Raw genomic sequence first — 19,460 nt, forward strand, 5'->3', positions numbered from 1 at the left:
CTCTAGCCATCAAAGACAGAATCGGGAATCTTGGGCTATTAACTTTCCACCATTTTAAAAGATTGAAGTTCTTCGAATACTTTTCAAAATCTTCTTTCAAGAATTTGTCTAACTCACCAATTGGTTCAACTCTTCGTGTAATCATTTGTTAGTTTAATTCTGAATGGTTGGCTTGGTGTTGTGTCTTCAGGTTTATCATGTTTACCTAACACCGACGAACCAGAAGACTCGACAGTACTAGAACTTTGGGAATGAATTCTAATATACTCATTATATAACTCATGCATAGAATTCATAACAAAATTTATGTTCTCACCCGCCAACTTTTTTCCATAACGATCGACGAAAAGTAAATCTAGGTAATGTTTTTTGTTCCTTGGGTCTAAAACCAACGCAAAGTATAACAATAAGTTAATTTTTTGTATATTCCTATAATACTTTTGAAATGTTGCCTTCATTGCCATTGCAATCTGACATAGACTAGCAGTACTAATAGCTTCTTCTAATATGCCACTAATGTTATAGATCTCTTCAATGCATGAGTTTGACATTACATAATGTGTCTTCGCGACTCTCAAAGTAATATAATAAAATGGTTTCAAAAAATGGCATAAATCTTTACAACCTTGCCAATATTCAGTTGTAAGTTCCCCGTAACCCTCTTTTTCAAGTTCGATTCTAAAGACGGACTCCTCAATATCATATCTCTCAAAGGTTTTCTCATAAGTCTGCGCAACTTCCAACATAAGGTAAGTGGAGTTCCATATGAGTTGCTACGTCTAAAACTAGGTGTTTCGTTTTATCGGCATTAACAATCTTAACAAACTTGTCGAATTTGTCAATCTTGATGGTGACTGCCAAATCCACTTAACCGCCCACCTAACTTTATCAACTGACTTGCTAACCAGTTTAATTCCTTCTTGGACCACTAGTTTATAATATGTGCAACACACCTAATGTGTGTCCATTTAGCATTTAAAAGGCACTTATTGGAATTTTGGAATACCCTTTTCAAAAAGTCTATTGCAACATCATTTGCACTAGCATTATTAACCGAAACCGTTAAAATATTTTCTATTCCTCATTCATTTAAACAGTTTTCAACCGTTTTCCCAATATCTATACCACGATGATTCTCTTGGGTACAAAATGTCAAGACTTTGCTCCTTAATTTCCACTCGTTATCTACGAAGTGGGCGGTGATACACATGAAACTGGATTGTTGATTAGAAGTCCATGTGTTCGTAGTCAAACAAATCGTACCAACATTCTTTTCAATAAAATCACGAACTTTTGTTTTTTCTTTTTGAACCGTATGACATATGTCTTTTGTAATTGTACTTCTACAACGAACTTTAAAGGATGGTTGACATAGGCTCATAAAATGCCTAAAACTCTTCCTTTCCACAAAACTAAATGGCAATTCATCAACTATTATCATATAGCTAGGCCATTCCTAATGGTTTTTTGATCAAACTTCCATGTGGTCATTTTATTTTCAGCCCCAGATACAATTTGTGTTTGGCTATCACTATTTTTAGTTTTGTACGGTTCACATTTTGTTAAATGGTTACTAAGATTACTCGTACCTTGAGTTTTTGACTCACACTTGTACAAATGATTACAATGCATACATCTTGCTCTTTGAACCCCGTTTACATCTTTGTACTTTTCAAAATCACTCCACACTTTGGATCTTGTTTGATAAATTTTAGGTTTCTTCATAGTTGGCTGAGTTGGTGGAGTTTCATCATCATTGCTATCAAGATCTCTTCAGCCGCATCGAATGTTGTTGACATCTGTAACAAAATAAATAAATATTAAAAGATTAATATTTTCATGTTTTTCAAATTTTAGAAACATGCTCCATATACAATATATATATATATATATATATATATATATATATATATATTACAATACTCACTATGAATAATGGATGTAGTGGTGGCTGTGTACCTTAATATAAACGAACAAAACCTTTGTTACTTCATCAACTAATTTCAATTGATTTTAATTGAATAGTATACTAACATTGATCGACTAATTTCATAAATTGAATAGTATACGAAAAGAACCTTGAGCTGGATGTTAGATAAATTGTATTCGTTCATATAAAATCAACTAATTTCAATTTAACATTGATCGAGTGTACCTTTTGCAAACTCTTTGATTGCAACTTTGAAGCTGTATTGCATGACGAAGAAATAGAGTGTGCTGTATGCATATATTATTATTCTCCTTTGAATTGTATTGTAGCTATAATAGGTAAAGATTCATACCTAGAAAATTTCGGCATTTCAAATCGTTGCTTTCTCAGGTTAATCGGGTTAACCCGAATTGAGGAAATCCTATCCAAAAACCGACCTTAACTATTGCAATCGGGTTTGGGTTACGTGGTATCTCGGGTTCGGGTTATGCGGTTCGGATGTGTCTTCGGTCGGGTCTATTCGGGTCGGGTTCGGTTCTCGGGTTCGGGTGAAAATTGACAGGCCTACCTCTGGTCGCATGGTCACATGATGACACGTTGGATGATTTGTAGGGCTGTAAACGAACCGAACGAACACGAACAAGGCCTTGTTCATGTTCGTTCGTTAAGAAAAAAATGTGTTCACGAACACTTACCGAACGAGATTTTATGTTCGTGTTCGTTTATTAAGAAAATTAATGTGTTCACGAACTCAAACGAACACAAATAAAATCGGCAAAGCCTAGAGATTGAGACCCATGCATTAAGTGAATAATGAAAGCCTGTAAAGGAATCGAATGAACACGAACAAGGGCATGTTCGTGTTCGTTCATTTAACTTTAAAAGAACACGAACACTTAATCAAACATATATTTATGTTCATGTTAGTTTATTTAAAAATGGACATTTGTGTTCGTTTGTTTAAAATCTAAACGAACATAATTGAACAAAGATAAACGAACATGTATGAACAAATGTAAATGAACACAAATATAAACGAACTTAAATGAAAACACTTAAATGAACACAAATTAACAAATATAAAACCTTTAAGCAGATGACCTATCGAAATAATATCTAATTATTTTCTATTAATACATATACAAACATAAATAAACAGACATACACGAACATAAACGAACGTTCATGAACATAAATGAACGAACGGAACATGTGTTCATGTTCGTTTGTTTAATTAAACAAACACAAATTTTTTTTGTTCATATTCGTTCGTTTATTAAATAAATGAACATAAACGAACTCCTCGTCAAACGGTTCACGAATAGTTTATTAAACGTTTGGTTCATTTACAGGCCTAATGATTTGATTGGTTATGAGAAATGTGCATCAAATCAACAGTCAACACTGGTTAGTTGGTTAGAATCAACTAGCTTCTTCGCCAAACAAAAACTGGTTCATGAAGTGGTTAAGCCTTATATTGTTTCTTCAACTTTCAACAAAACTTGTGTGTCGGTTATGATTCGGGTTAACGGTTTCGTCTTATTGGTTTAGATGAAATAAATGGGCAACGCTATTGGGCTTCCTTGAAGTGTGCAGGATTAAAAGAGGCCATTCAACCCAACCGGCCCATATTCGGTCGCTTTATAATGCATCTAGGGTTTGTTTCAGTTCGCTGCTGCGCCGTGCTCTGCAACCTAACTTGTATTTTCTTCTCTTCCTCCAATTCCAGATGGTACGGCCTTTCCTTTTCGAACACACACGCAACTTGTTTAATTTGATTATTATATTGTTCGACAATCGATCTTCCGTGTAAGCCAGCTTATATGAATTGTGGCTGATTTTTATTTGGTTTGATAATAACTAGCCAGTTGGAGTGATTTGACTGATTTATAAACACTAGGTAGAAATCAAGACTGTTAATTATACTGTTTTACTTTTTACAATCTAAACTAGTTAGTTATTAGCTGCTTTTATTCTTCATGTTAACCTTGGCAATATTATATAACATGTTGAACTTTTGATTTCCAAGTTATAGAATTTGCACAGCTACTGCAAGCGTTCGGTTGCGTATTTAATTTTGACTTGCAACATGATTACAATAATGATCTTTGGTTTCTTGTTAACAATAGCATTTGATATACAAGTTTTATGGCTACTATTGATGCTGCATGTTTGTATCAAAATTTTAAACATTTATGCTTATGTATGAGAAATCTGCTCCTTACATAGGATTCATGGTGGGAGTATTTGTAACATTTTAATAATGCTTTTTGCTAATCTTGGTTTATTCAGCGACTAAACGCATTTTGATTATCTTTCACATTTTATCTGCAGACAAAGAGGACAAAGAAGGCCGGAATTGTTGGAAAGTATGGTGAGTATTTTGTTTCTTGCTTTCAGGTGAATCTGCAATGCGCATAAACGATAATAATTAGCTTTATCACCTGTTAAAAAGTAGTTTATGTGTTGTAAATAATTGTAATCGACACAAAGTAGTACACCAATCGAGAACATCTTTTACAATTCTATTGTTTTGTTGCTCTGTTCGTTACTTTTATGAACTATTGCAATCTTTTTCAGGTACCCGTTATGGTGCCAGTCTGCGAAAGCAGATCAAAAAAATGGAAGTCAGCCAGCACAGCAAGTTTTTCTGTGAGTTCTGTGGAAAGGTAGTTAATCTGTTATATAATTGTTATCATCTTTAAAACTACGTAAAAGAATGATTTTTTTGACAAATAAATGTTCTTTAAAAAAAACTTATTTTGTCATTGAAATACTACACAGTATGCCGTGAAGAGAAAAGCTGTTGGAATATGGGGATGCAAAGACTGCGGAAAAGTCAAAGCGGGCGGTGCATACACATTGAAGTAACTATTAAAACCTTGATTTTGTCTTTGTTTTGTTGATTAGGTCACTTTGTTTTCGTTTATTGATGTTGGTTTGTTTTTGTATGATAATAGTACCGCTAGTGCTGTGACGGTCAGGAGCACAATCCGAAGACTGAGGGAGCAAACCGAGAGTTAGGCGCAGGTGGTTTTTTTTTGGAATTGAGTTTCATCTTGATGTTTATGTTTTCTTTGCTATTGTTAAGTGTTGTCGGTTTGCTTTGGATCTAGACAGTTTTGTTGAATCAATGAGGAATTTGTGTATTTTATTTTAAATCCTTAATGTAAAACATTATGCAGACATGAAATTGTGGTGTGCTTGGTTTATGGTGTGTCGTTCTGGTCTGCATATGAGAGGTAGCTTGGGGAAAATTTCAGTACCCAAGCAAATTACATTTAATGCATAATCGTCATTAAATGATCATATTATGTTTAGAGACAAGTGACCTTGTTGACACAAATTTGATATGAACATAAATTCACTGGTGTTTTTTTTTTTGCCGTTAAACAATACTAACAATTCTAAATTATCTTCACACTAGCTATATGAACATTTGGTATCCTTAAATTTGTTAAAATGAACTCATCCTAGCTATAATACAAATCAAGTCAAAAGACTTTCTTTTTAAACTCCCAACATAATAAAAATCAAATCAAAGACTTCTAATCATAGCCTTTGATGAACCACTTTTGTAGTTTGTCTACGAGATTCATTAACCGTAACAATTCAACTAACAAAATTGCAAACACGATGTTGTCATAATGTGACAATAAATGACGGTTTACAGTCATAATGCACTGAAAAGAGAAAATGCGGTAAGAAAATAAGATGGAAACAAAATAACAATATTTTCTTACCACATTTTCATTGCCTACAGAAACTAAGTTTGGTAACATCTAGCGGACTAACGCATGAGAAGGTTACGGCAGCAGCAACAATACTAGGAAAAATCTCGCTAACAGTAAATTATTGATAAGGTCTGGGAATGGTGGAAAAATATATTATAGACATAGAAACATAAAACACAGAACTAATAAAAAGAAGACAACGCTAGTTAGCAACATGCATAGTAGAAAAGCATGCATGATAACAAATACAAATTACAGGTAAGGAAGACACAAGGGTCATGTAAAAAAGTACTAGCCCTAATGCTAAAACGACACTATGACAAAATGATATGAGTCACTAGATGTTTTTAACTTTAATCTTACATCTTCACGAGAACATTTCCTTGACCATGTCTTTGGTGAGATCCAAGTATATCATATCATGCATAATTCGCACGCTCGTCCCATGTCAGTTTAGGTCCGGTTATGATATGTCTGATGTCTTCCATAAATTAGTTTAATTAAGTTAAGAAAACATACCAAACCTAGATGGGTAGATCAAATCCTAACGCATATATTAAGATCCATTGTTGGCCACCATCACAAGCCACGAGGGGATTAATATTCTCTATTCAGTTATTATATATTTGTTGCACACCAAACACAAACACATTTAAGCCAAACATACTGCAACTATTACGTTGGAAGTAAAACATATTTACATTTACATGACAGTAACAAGAACCTAACTCTCATGAACCTTAATTAAACCAAAGCACTTGAGTCACCTAAACCTAACAGTACAGTGTTATCTTGTGGTTAGAAACAAGAACCATCCACTTGCTCAATGTGGTTCCAACACCTCTCTCCCCACCGTTGACCAAAATTAACAAATGGTTCATACTATGACCAGTGTTGGATCATCATAATGGTGCACACGGCTCTGGACCGCCTTAACTGCCGCCACCCTTGCTGCATTAGCCGCCCTGTTAGCAGCCGCCACCGCCCTGTTCACCCTCTCATCCACATTCTTTGCCGCCACCGCCTTCTCGGCTATTCGTCTAGCTTCCTGAAAATTAGCAATCAAATATTGTTAATGCTATTCCATCATTCCTTAACCACAATACCAAACATGTTTATTCAATTTGGGGAATAATATTATATATGATATATGAAATTACCTCAACTGCTTTAAGAACTTTGGCATGAGAAACCGACAAAGGATATTGTGGATTAATGCTAAGAACACCTTCTTCCCAATGACCTGATTGAGTGTCGCCATTTCTAAACGTATACAAACCGAACCCTTGTCTTTTTCCTTCATGCCAACCGCCCTCATACCGATGTCCATTTGCAAAGTTGTAAACACCAAAGCCGTGCATTTTGTCTGCAAAATACTCGCCAGCATACACATCACCGTTTCTGCATAGCCATTAATCACATATAAGCTCAAATATCATAATATTTTCATTTTTATACAGATAAAAAACTATACAATTTGATTATAATTATAAAACTTGAAATATGATCAAACTCGTATACCAAGATGATAAAGTTGAAAACTTTATGAATCTTGGTGAAAAATATTTGAAACATCATAGTTGGTATCTTGTTTCTGAATGTTCTTTTTGTGTAATAATAACATTGTTTGTGGAGAACTTATGAGAAAGAATATGCAGGGAAGAAAAAAAAAATTGTAGTTGACACTTTTGTGCATGTGTGTTAGCTGTTACAAATTACAATATTCCAACTGATAGTAAAGAATCACTTCTTTAAGGAATCTGATCTTTTGATAACATCAACTAACGATTCTTTATATCTCTTCATAAGTTGACCTATATCTTTATATATCTTCATATCTTTTCATAAAAACTATGAACTGGATTTGAAGGCTGATGAAAATGCTAGAAAAATCACTAAGTTTGTACAAAATTTATTAAAATTTAAATACTTTTGTTGCATTTAAGCAGAAGCCATGGTCTATTACTTTGTCATGAAATCTGAAGAAAAAACAGACCTCATAATCAGGTCTAGACCAAAAAGATTAGGTGGTGAGCCTAATTTAAATTAATTAATATCAAAATCACAGCTTCATTCCTCTTCATAACATATGCATGATTCTCACAATATAAGAATGATAATAACCGCAACCATATATATTTGGTATTGGCTAATTATCGGCGTACTTGAGGTCAAAATGAGCCGCTTGTACTAACTCAAACCGATTATATGATTCTTATTTCATAAAACCACAAGCAATTTTAATAACCAATTCAAATGCCCAAACACCCCCATAATAATAATTTACACAAGCTCGAAATTTACCTGAAATGGTAGTGACCAAGCCCGTGTTTAACACCTGCTCTAAAATCCCCAAAATACTTACTCCCATCTTCACAAGTATGAACTCCAAACCCGTGACACTGACCCTTGACCCATTCACCGGCATACATATCCCCAACATAATACCTATAAACCCCAAACCCATGCCTCAACCCCTGCCTATATTGCCCTCGGTATCGACTCCCTTTAGCCCAAGTCTCAACACCATAACCATCATACTTCTGGTCAACCCAATCACCCTCATACCTCCCATTCATATTATAATAATAAACCCCACTTCCAGAACACCTTCCTTTATAAAACTCACCCTCATACACATCCCCATTACTGTAAACCTTCACCAAGAACCCAGAAACATCGGTCTCCTCGTGCCGCTTCACTGAACCAATTGACCAAACAACTGGTGTGCATGCTTTTTGTCCATCAAAAAGCTTCAAAATTTGAAGACTTCTACCCACAAACAGCCGAAACAGAACGAGTATAATGAAAGATACCAACAACAGGATGTAAAGACACAAAGATTTATAATATTTCAGTGAAACATAATAATAATAAACTGAAGGTAAACAAAGGAGGATTACAACCCTTGAAGGGGTTCTAATCCAGAAGAGCTTCACATGGGTAATCTTTAACAGCTTTAAAGCAATTGATTTGGTGAATATTAAAGCTTCGGAAGATGAACAGCAGATTAAAGACTTGTGATGGGTTTTGGTGAACTTGAGTTTGAAATTAGGGTTTTTTGAATCGGAATAATTGTGGGGTTTTCCGATCGGGTGACCCGGGTTCTTGTGACGCATTTACCGGATTGATTCCAGCTTGAATTTGAATATGAATTTGGTGATTTGAATGTTGAAACCCTAGTTCTTGATCTCTGTGTGTGTTTGATGATGGTTTTAATTTGGAGATGAAAAGAGGGAAAAACATAAAAGGGTATGTGTATTAGTTGTACGGGTTTATATAAAAATATAAGGGTATTTTGGTCATTATGAAAATATTGACGGCGTCAAGTTTGTGAGTTTTGAAATTTTGACCCTCGAGAGCAAACACAAGACTTCTGTATTTTTAGTTTACTCCTTTGATTTTCATAATGTTAACTACATGCACCTTGTGTTGATGGATTTCTATTAGGAATTTTTATAGCTCGGAAAGGCGATTGGAGGTAGGGTTGTCCAAATTGCTTGATTCTTGACTCTTGCACGAAAATTGTAGTTCAATTTTGGCTTGGTTTGTAAATGAGCTGGTCGGCTCGGTTTTGTTTGTAAACGAGTGAAACACGACCAAGCCATCGATTGATTCGGTTTGGTTCGGCTTGTGAGTATCCCTAAATGAGTAACCGGGTGTCTGGATGTACCAAAATTCATCACATACCTGGCCAAATAAAATCTATATGGATTTAGAAGTTGAATGTAAGATATTTGAGAATTTATCAAATAATGTACGGCAAATCACTTGATGGCCAAGTAAAATGTAAATTATTCTCACTTAAACATTTAGTATTCAATATTAAAGATTAATAAATGATGAAATATTATTATTATTATTATTATTATTATTATTATTATTATGTGCTTTCATTAAAAAATATACTAGATATATGATTGTATATATTTAACTTTGATGTATGAAAAGTCAACCGGTGCGTTTACTTAATATAAGTTTATTGATATAAATGTAAGGACAACAACACCGTAAATTGTTTAATCTTGATAACGAAACAAACAGAAATCTTATTTTTCAAATATGGTTCGTTGAAATAAATACTAACTTTTAATTTAGGGTTTTTAGACATTCTCAATCTCCATCTAACTTGCATTTATGGGTGTTGAAGTTCAACTTTCAAAAGCAAACTACAACTTGACAATTTCAAGATTGGTATTTGCAATCAGCATTAGTTGTCAAAGTGGTTGGTTTTTTTCTTTCTTTCTTGGGGGACAAGTCTAGGGTAGTTGATCACAATTAATTCTAAAAATAGTTGAATCCATCGATTTAATGAACCTACATTCTATTATTTATAATCATTATACTAATAGTTATTTTATATCTAACTAGATTTTATCCCCTCACTACAACAAAAAGGGGCTTTAGCGAAGACAAAAGTCGTCGAGATAGACCCTGTTTGTCCTCGATATAACCTTTGTCGACGACTTGTCGTCGATATATCCGTCGTCACTACATAATTGTCGTAATAGCTTAAAATTGTCGTCGAGATAGAGTCGTCGATATAGAATCACCTATATCGACGACATGTCCTCGAGATAGGGTGATTAAAAATGATTAATCATTTTTTAATCACCCTATTTCGAGGACAAGTCGTCGAAATAAGGTTTAATTATTATTTTTAATTAATCCTATATCGAGGACTTGTCGTCAATATAGCCTTACAATAAAAATATTAAATTAACCCTATCTCGATGATATGTCCTCGAGAATGGTTACCAAAATTAAAAAAATATATATATTATATATTATTCTTTACCTGGTTTTTTCAACTAAATTATCAAAATTACCAAAACTAATAAAAGTATAATAAGTAGCAAAATAATAAAAAAAAACAAAAAGAACATACATCTTATACAAGCGTTCTCAAAATAACCAAAAATATAGAGTTTTATACATACATGAAGCCGATCACAATCCTCTCTTGATCACGAGTATCGACCTTCCATCTAATACGATAAAATAAATACAGTTATATATGTTATGAACAAGCATACATACCTAATCATATGTATAAAATGGTTTACAGGGTAAAACACTTGATTTTTTATGGCGAGAAATTTAATGGATTGACCCTAGTTTAGACATAGAGATGATTAGAACATAAGTCTATATATAAAGTAAATTATGTACGTTAATGTGTCGAACACATACAAAGACATGCATATAAATCAATACCAAAATCTGAAAAAAATCAAGTACCAAAATCTTGATTTCAGTTTAAGCTTGCAACGATATAGGCATTAATGTAAACTATTAATGAGGATGAGTTGATTATCTATCATGATCCGCATAAAGCATCAAAAAGTTAGGTGTGCGTTTCATCAACAATTAAAATAGAAAAAACGTATGAAACCAAATTGATATCTAACCAAGAATAAAGCTCAAAGAAAAGGTTACAATTCAAAAGGATAAAATAAGACAATTACCAGCTGATGATTTCTTATGTAGTTAGCCATGCTTCCACTGTTATTATCCATAGAAGACCAAGTATCTGTATGATAAGATGACAAATTACAATAAAACTAAATGAGATGAAGTCAAACTAAAATGTCCAGCAGAAAGTAAAATGTTCAACGGCTAATGGGCCGAAATATCGGCCTGAAAACCAACCAGAAACCCAACTTGTTTAAACTCGACCCGCTTCATCCAAAACCGAACAATCCATTCATAAACGGGTCGTTCTTTAAGTCAAATTCCGTGAAGCGCTAACTCGAGTAACCCGACCCAAACATTTTACTCGGATAACACCCCTAATACACATCCTAAATTTAGGGCAAAATTACATCATAAATATCTATTATCAAACATATAATTAAAACTAAATTATGTCTATAGTTCAAACAAAGATACACAAATACAACAATTGCGTGGTACCAAATTTGTGAATCGGGACTGGCGGCAGTAACAGAGTTGGGATACATCGGCGAGTGGATGCGCAGGCGGAGGTGAAACCAGTGGTGGTGAAGGCCGGCGGAGGTGAAATCAGTGGTGGTGAAGGTTATCAACTACGACGGAGGTGGGACGAGCGATGGTGAAAGATACCGGCGGCTGCAAACCCGGACATGGCAGTGGCACAAAATAAGTTTGGAGGAGTGGAAGTGAGATTGTGAAACAAACTGAGAAAGAAATTAGAATATAAAGCTGGGACCTATAGCGAGGACATTTCGTCGATATAGGCGAATGTTAAAATATTGAAATTTTCATTCACGCGGCTAAATTTCCCTCCATACCGCCAAACTTAGTATCGAAGACATGTCGTCGATATAGGTCAATTTCTTTTTTTATTTATTATTTATCTATCACTCAGTATTATAAAATAAATGAAAATAATTTATTTTACCTTTAGCTAGGAAATTTCGTCACTATAGGCTATTTTTCAATAATTTTTTTCTTTTCTTTATATACATTAATTATATTAATGATATGTAACATCCTAAAATTTTAATGATGAATAAAGGAAGTTATGTTTAGTGATTTCGCGTAAATAATTAATATCGGGTAAGGAGCGGGTCTTGGACTTGGATTAATTGAGATGGGTTAAATGAGAATGGGATTTCATGGATATAAATACCCCCAAAATCCCAAAATATCTTCATTTTTACCATACTCTCTAACACTTCCAAAACACACACACCACACACCTCAACCGCCGGCGGCCGGAAGAGAGAGGCGAGATCCGAGAGTGTGAGAGAGAGAGACTAGTTGTAATTAAGCAAATAAACAAGACCCAAACAAGCTCAAAAATGTATGATTCTTGATCTTTGAAGTTTAAAGATCCGAGCTTTTAGTGTATAAACGACCGAAAATGGTCGGGAAACGTAGTGGGTGATGTTGAACCGTAACAAGGGTGTTAAAATTGCTCGAAATGTTGGACAGAAACCGAAACTGCGGCTATCTGGGCAACTTCGCCTTCATCTAGGCAACTTCGCCTTCAAAGCGATGAACTTCGCCTGCAAGCCAAGTTCGCCTGATGAACTTCACCTGCAAGCTAAGTTCGCCTGATGGCAACTTCGCTGTAAAGCTAAGTTCGCCTAACTGGCAACTTCGCCTGAAGCTAAGTTCGCCTGATGACAACTTCGCCTGAAGCTAAGTTCGCCTGATGACAACTTCGCCTGAAGCTAAGTTCGCCTAAATGGTAACTTCGCCTAAAGCCAAGTTCGTTTAGAAAATAAATTAAAAATCTAATGAAAAATGTGTTAAGACAGTTAATGGAAATAAAATTTTTCCAAGCTGACCTGGCAGCTCGACCCCAGCCAGGGGCTCTGCCCCTTGGACCCTGCTAGGGGCTGCCGCCCCTAGACCCCGCTGCCAGGGGCGCTGCCCCCGGACCCCTGTTCGTTGTGGGTCATATAAAGATAGAAATACATTATGAGAAGTGATAGTTAATTGATACGTATACTTGTTATACAGTCAGCCGTGCACAACTGAAGAAAGGGGTTACGATTAACGGTGAACGTAACCGTGTTCAGGTGAGTTTCTAGCCCCATTTATGTGTTATGTTTTCGGGGCTGTGTGCATACTCAATATGTTTGTTAATACGCTTATCCTAAGAGATAAGTGTATGCTTATGTGGATAATGTGAAATGTATGAATGATTGCTTGATGATACGTGAACGATCTTCGGATATTGCACATACTGTCAGGTTGTAACGCTATGTATAAGGTAAGTATGTTATGTATGTTTATGTGTATGAACGTGATAGAGATAATAAAAGAAAGAAATGATAAAGTAATGGTTGTATGGTAATGAAGAGGGAATCGAACCCTACTAATATTCGAGAACTAGGGAACCGAACCCTAATAATACTCGAGGAAAGAGGGTACCGAGCCCTAATAATACTCGAAGAAAGAGGGTACCGAGCCCTAATAATACTCGAGGAATGTAGGGCGTAATGCTCTTTATAACGTAAGATATGAAGGTAAGTTAATACAAAAGAAAGTAAGAAAGTAAGAAGGTATGAAAGTATGAAAGTATGAATGAAAGAATATAATGTTATGTGAATGGTATGATTATGTGATTATCTAGAACTCACTCAGCGTAGCTGACTTTTAGTATGCACGCAGGTGAGTAGGATGAGGCAGCTCGCTTGAGGAGACACATGGCATAACACCATTAGTTGCAAGTCGCCGGAAAAACGTTTTTTGTCTGAAAAGACATTTTTTTCCAGAAAACACCACCCGAACACCGCCACCACCACCAATTGACTCACCACCACCACTTGAGCACCACCAATCGATTCCGACGATGATTCTAGGGTTCCGGCGACCTCAATAATATGTGTTTTTACTATAAAAAAAGGTCCCTAAAGGTACGATACAAAGTTACAAAGATGTTTGGGACAAAAATGTTAAGTTTTCCGGAAAAAAATGTGAGTTTTCTAGCCAAAAACGTTTTTCGGCGACCTGCAACTAACAGCGTTAGGATTCTGTTAGTCGCGGACCGATGGGATCAAATACATTAAAAGTTGGGACCGTTAGCAGCTAATTCGTTAGTTGTGACCGACAGTGACCAAAAGGTGATAGTTAGGATTAATAAAAACCAATATACCAAATTAAAATTACATAGTTAACATTCTTCATTTAGCATAATCTAAATTCAAATTTTTATATCTTTTAATTAGCAAGGAAATTTGAATAATAATACTTAAGGAGCTGGATGTATGATTGTGAAAACATATAAATGTGTGTTCTAAAGAATTTTGTTGATGAATGTTGAGCAATAATTTGCGTTCTATTATTCTATTCATTTCACGCATTAGATTTTTGACTTAGGAATTACATTAGTAAAACTAATTTATACGAATAAAAGCATAACAAAATTCCAAAAGTAGTTTTACTTTTGAAAATATCACTTGTTTTCTTATATAATCTCAAAGACCATATGCTTTATAGGCGTGAACATAAAACTATATAATATACTGAGACAAAAATAAAAATATGTTGTTAATATGTGTAGCGTAAATTCATCCCAAATCCAATACATATATATCAAAAGGAGATGTTTGATTTAAAGGGATGTTAGAGCATTCTTAATGAATTCCTTAAATTATGTGAGGGAGTTCTTTATTTTTTAGAGATAGTTAAAAATGGTTGTGAGAGGAGAATAAAAAAATGTTATTGTTCATGGTTAAATTTGGAGGAGCATACTGTTCATTTTTATAATTTTTTAATGTTTTTGAAAGTGGTTGTGAGTGTGAGAGAGAAAAAGGTAATGATAAAAGTATAAGAAAATATTATTTAATTGAAAATGAGAGAGAAAATATAGTGTTTTTTGAATTCTTTATCTTCATCTCTATAATTACACTAAAAACACTATCATTTCTCTCTCATTTTCAATTAAATAATACTTTTTTATACTTTTATCATTACCTTTTCTCTCTCATTCACTCACAGCCACTTTCAAAAACATTAAAAAATTATAGAAATGAACATTGTGCTTCTCCAAATTTAACCATGAACAGTAACAGTTTTTCTATTATTCTCTCACAACCATTTTTAACCATCTCTTAAAAATAGAGAACCCCAATGGATAATGCTCTAACATCCCTTTAAATCAAACATCTCCTTTTGATATATATGTATTGGATTTGGGATGAATTTACACTATACATATTAACAACATATTTTTATTTTTGTCTCACTATATTATATAGTTTTATGTTCACGCCTATAAAGCATATGGTCTTTGAGATTATATAAGAAAACATGTGGTTGGTAAGTCCAGTGACGGATTTAGACCATAATTTTAGAGGTAACGTTAAAAACGCCTGTAAACAAATTTTTTTTACCGTATTTCATAAAATAACCGAATTTTTTTACGATATTTCTTACAATAGTTTTTTGTTTTTTGTTATTAACTTGTCTTTTGACCGATATCATCACTTTCTTGTAATTCTAGTTTAAAAATATTGCTAATAAGACTTTGTTGTTTCATCTTCCAAAACCCCTAATTAAGAAGAGACAAAATTTAAAACATAAATCTATAATCAATTTCAATTTACACATAAACTCTAAATCTCTAATCAATTACAATTTCCAATTTATATCATCCAAATATTCAACAAACCATAATCAATCATTCAATTGCTACCAATGGGTGGTGCTACATTGCCAAAGGCAAAACCTTTAAAACACCTCGGTTGAGAGAAGGTGTTGGGTTTAATTCTCAAAGACAACAAAAATTAAAAGAAGTTCACTGTTAAAAAAACAATTTTATTGTCCTTAAACAATTTCAAATTAACAATTTAAATAAACAATTAAGCAATTACAATTTTAAGTAAAAGTATAAGAATACCTAAATTGAACAAGTAGAATTCAAATTGTGGACAAATGAGTGACGGATTGAAGGAGCACCGACCGTTGGCTACTCGATTACAGCATGCAAGGGGTTGGGGTAAGGTGGGGTGGAATGTTGATGCTTGACCTAAACTAAACGTTTAAGAATAAAGGAAAAACAAGCAAATGGTTTTATTTAGTTCGTGCTTAAATTTGGTTGGGCTTTAATTGGTTTCGGTTTTTAATTTGGTTGGACTTTAAACAAACAGGGGTAACGTTATATTTTTTTAGGGGTAACGAAATATGAAACCGACCAAACATATAAAATTTGTACTAACGACGAAAAGTTGAGGGGTAATAGAGGCTACCCCTAGCTATATACTAGGTCCGCCCCTGTCGGTAACCGTATACTATGATAGAAAAAAAGAAAACTACGTAATACTGACCTTAAACATACATATTTATGTCTCATTACATATAAAATTTATAAATGTCCATTATTCTTATTTTTACTCTTAACTATACTTTTATTTATGTCTCATTACATATAACATACATCTATTTTTCACGTCTAGAGATTATTAAAAATAAAAGATAGTCGGTAACTATATGTTATATTAGAAAAAATAGAACCACATACTATTGTTAATATTTTTAAATATTCAATTCATGCATCCTGTTTTTGCTTTCTAACTAATGATGCTTAAGCTAAACCAACAATAATTATGAGAGTGGGTAGAGGCGTGATTAAGAAACGATAATTGCATTGAAGAAAATAATTATTATGATTTTTATTTATCAAGTGACAAAAATATGCACCATCTTGTATTGCAATTTAATATTTGAATAATTTATGATAGGGTATTATTGTAAATTAGGTTAGTGACCCGTGTAATACACGGGCCCGAAGAAAATGAAGTCGAATAATAAAAAATTTAGGTAAAATGATTAAAATATCACATGAACAATATAAATTTATAATTTTATTACGTGTTGATTAAAATATGTCATCTCTATTTTATGTTTACCGTGATACACTTAATTAATAATAAAATCAGCATAACTATTAGCCATTTAAATTTAAACTCATAATGCTACCGCTACCCAAGACAATATATAAATTAATAAATTATAAGAGTACAATTACTAATACTATTTTGACAAAAGAACATATATTGTACTTATACAAAAGTACATATACTCATAAAATAACATATAATGTTTGTTTAACAACCCAGACCAAAGGCTATAAACCTTTGAACGTTAGAAAATTAACCCAAAATCTAAAGACCTCATTTCCATCCATTCCCGTATTTTAGACCAACAATTTCAAGCTACTAACAAATAAGTTGATATGCCAATCGCATCAGTCATCCAGCAGTTAAAATAAATTATGTCAATTGAAGCATTAGATACCATGCTCTCCAAGTCACATCATAAAAACATATGTGAAGGAAAGATATAACTTTTCTATGTTTGGTATAGAAAGAAATCTCGAAATCCTATTGTCTGACTTCGAAGGTTAACACAAAAAGCTTGACATCAAAATTGAAACTGTAAAACAACATATATAATTCAACAATGGCTTTGCCTATAACAAAATTGTTCTTAGAATGTTAACACTTCTTAATGCCATAAAAATTTAAAACCAAAGAAAAAAAAAGTTATATGTTGTCAAACATTTTATCAAACGATTTAACTTATTATGGATGTGTGACAGTATATCAATTAAATGAATAAACAAACTACCATATATGCTACACGCCTACACATTAAACATTCATCTGGCCTACCAGCTTGTCTATCCTTCATAATAACCGAGTCCGTAAGCTCTCCATACTTACCGAAATACTAAACGAATTTATGGCGATAAATATGCAGATTGAAAACCTAGGTAGTGAATCTGAGACTTAAATTGAAGGATTACGATTGGCAAGCTTCTTATATGCATGTTTCAAATATTCCATAAAGTTTATCTCCATCATCAGGATCTACAAACATTCAATAATCTCTCAAATATATGGACACTGATGCAAATAATTTTCTTATTTGTGAGTTTAAAATCAAGAGGCCCAATACTAAGGATCTTAGAAGTTGAAGAAACACTAAGTGACCCGGGTCAGATTATAGATAATCTGGGGGTTAAGTAATGTTTCCCACAAGGATGAGGTCTGGCAGAGAAGGTTGTTCTTCAGGGGACCTGCAAAACAGACACCGTAAGCTCGTCACTGAGAAGGGGGGGTTCCTCCTTGTGACCACCCTCCGGCGTGAGAATCAGACTAGATTGCTCTGAATATAAGTGTATATTAAGAGATTGCTAGATAAGATTGAGATATCAGATGATGTCCTTACCATTCCAAAGTGTTGGAGTATTTATAGCCGAAGGTAGGTTTCCTAGAAGGTATAGCCGGCTGAATAGTATTCCTGTTCCACCAACAGTGGACTACGCACAGGCCATGCTGGTTGGTGGATAGGCTACGGCCAACAGTAAAGGTCGGCTGTACACTATTCCTTTACTGCCGGCTACGCACTGTTCCACCAACTGTAGGCTGCGCACGTCCCATCGTAAGGGTTGGTGAGTAGGCAGCGGCTAATAGTGACAAACAGTACTAGAGGGTGCTCCTCCTCGTATTGTTGTCGGTGAGCTGTCACCCTGTGATTGGTTCATGGGCTGCTCTGGTCAAATTGTCTGTTCCGCCCATACCTTAGTAGGTATAGTACGAAAGACCTTCCAAAAGCATACGGACTGGCTCATTTAGGCGGGAGTATTCCCGCCTTGCTCATTCCTTCATGTGACTACTGAAGTAGCGAATGCCTTGTGCGTGTAGCCTTGCTGTTAGTGCGAGTAGTCTTCCCTGATGGTTTGTATCCGCAGCTGCGGGAACAGGCGGGGTACTTCACCATTGGGAGGCTTTCCCTGCGGGTACAGCTGGCGTACTGCGCGTAAGGTTCTCTGAGCATGGTGGGTCCTGCTGGAGCAGTTGGTCATTGCGCAGACGTCCCTATTCAAGGTGAGTCTTGCGGGTCCAACTGGGCTCTGCTGGGACCTACCTCTTCAAGTCCCCCCAGTCCAATGTTCTTCTCATGAATTATTAATAAGTGAGGTGAACTATAGGACTTTAAGGGGTTTTGAAAAGGGTTTAGTTTTTAGGTTTTCCGTGGTGATTCTTCCCGCGGTTTTCCTGATGTCACGCAGAAATTCCCGACTTTTCTGCTTGATCTTTGGGTGTGAAGCGGGTAGGTTTGTAACCTCCTCGCACGTCAGGAGCGTTGAATCCCATTTGTGTGGATTCTCCATGGGGTTTTGGTAGTTTTCAACATATTGATCAATTATGCTAAAACCACCAATCCCATCATGGAGTTTCAAACAATATAGTTCTCGACGTTCCCGTCATGCGGGGATGTTACTCCTGTTTCCGCAAGCATGGCCCAGAAGATCCTTCTTGGTTTGAATTCCCTGCAGAGTGCTAAGTATGTGA

The 19,460-nt window shown here is 34.7% G+C and overlaps 2 protein-coding genes across 2 annotated transcripts; one reads left to right on the forward strand and one right to left on the reverse strand.

Moving 5' to 3' along the window:
- Positions 1 to 592: 592 nt before the first annotated feature.
- Positions 593 to 5,019, forward strand: LOC143533432 (large ribosomal subunit protein eL43-like). The gene is made up of 6 exons (XM_077028223.1): positions 593 to 642; positions 3,283 to 3,337; positions 4,265 to 4,304; positions 4,511 to 4,599; positions 4,715 to 4,797; positions 4,891 to 5,019. The coding sequence occupies exons 1-6, from the start codon at positions 593 to 595 to the stop codon at positions 4,952 to 4,954; spliced, it is 381 nt and encodes a 126-aa protein (XP_076884338.1). The 3' UTR covers positions 4,955 to 5,019.
- A 1,346-nt stretch (positions 5,020 to 6,365) lies between these two features.
- On the reverse strand, positions 6,366 to 8,864 carry LOC143533457 (uncharacterized). The gene is made up of 3 exons (XM_077028237.1): positions 7,969 to 8,864; positions 6,825 to 7,065; positions 6,366 to 6,712 (listed from the first exon to the last, which is right to left on the reverse strand). Exons 1-3 carry the CDS (start codon positions 8,781 to 8,783, stop codon positions 6,542 to 6,544), a joined length of 1,227 nt encoding a protein of 408 aa, XP_076884352.1. The 5' UTR covers positions 8,784 to 8,864; the 3' UTR covers positions 6,366 to 6,541.
- Positions 8,865 to 19,460: the final 10,596 nt, after the last annotated feature.

The sequence above is a fragment of the Bidens hawaiensis genome, unplaced genomic scaffold (assembly GCF_021521415.1).
Source record: "Bidens hawaiensis isolate Kalapana, Puna unplaced genomic scaffold, B.hawaiensis_p1.1 tig00009693_1, whole genome shotgun sequence".
Taxonomy (NCBI): Eukaryota; Viridiplantae; Streptophyta; class Magnoliopsida; order Asterales; family Asteraceae; genus Bidens; species Bidens hawaiensis.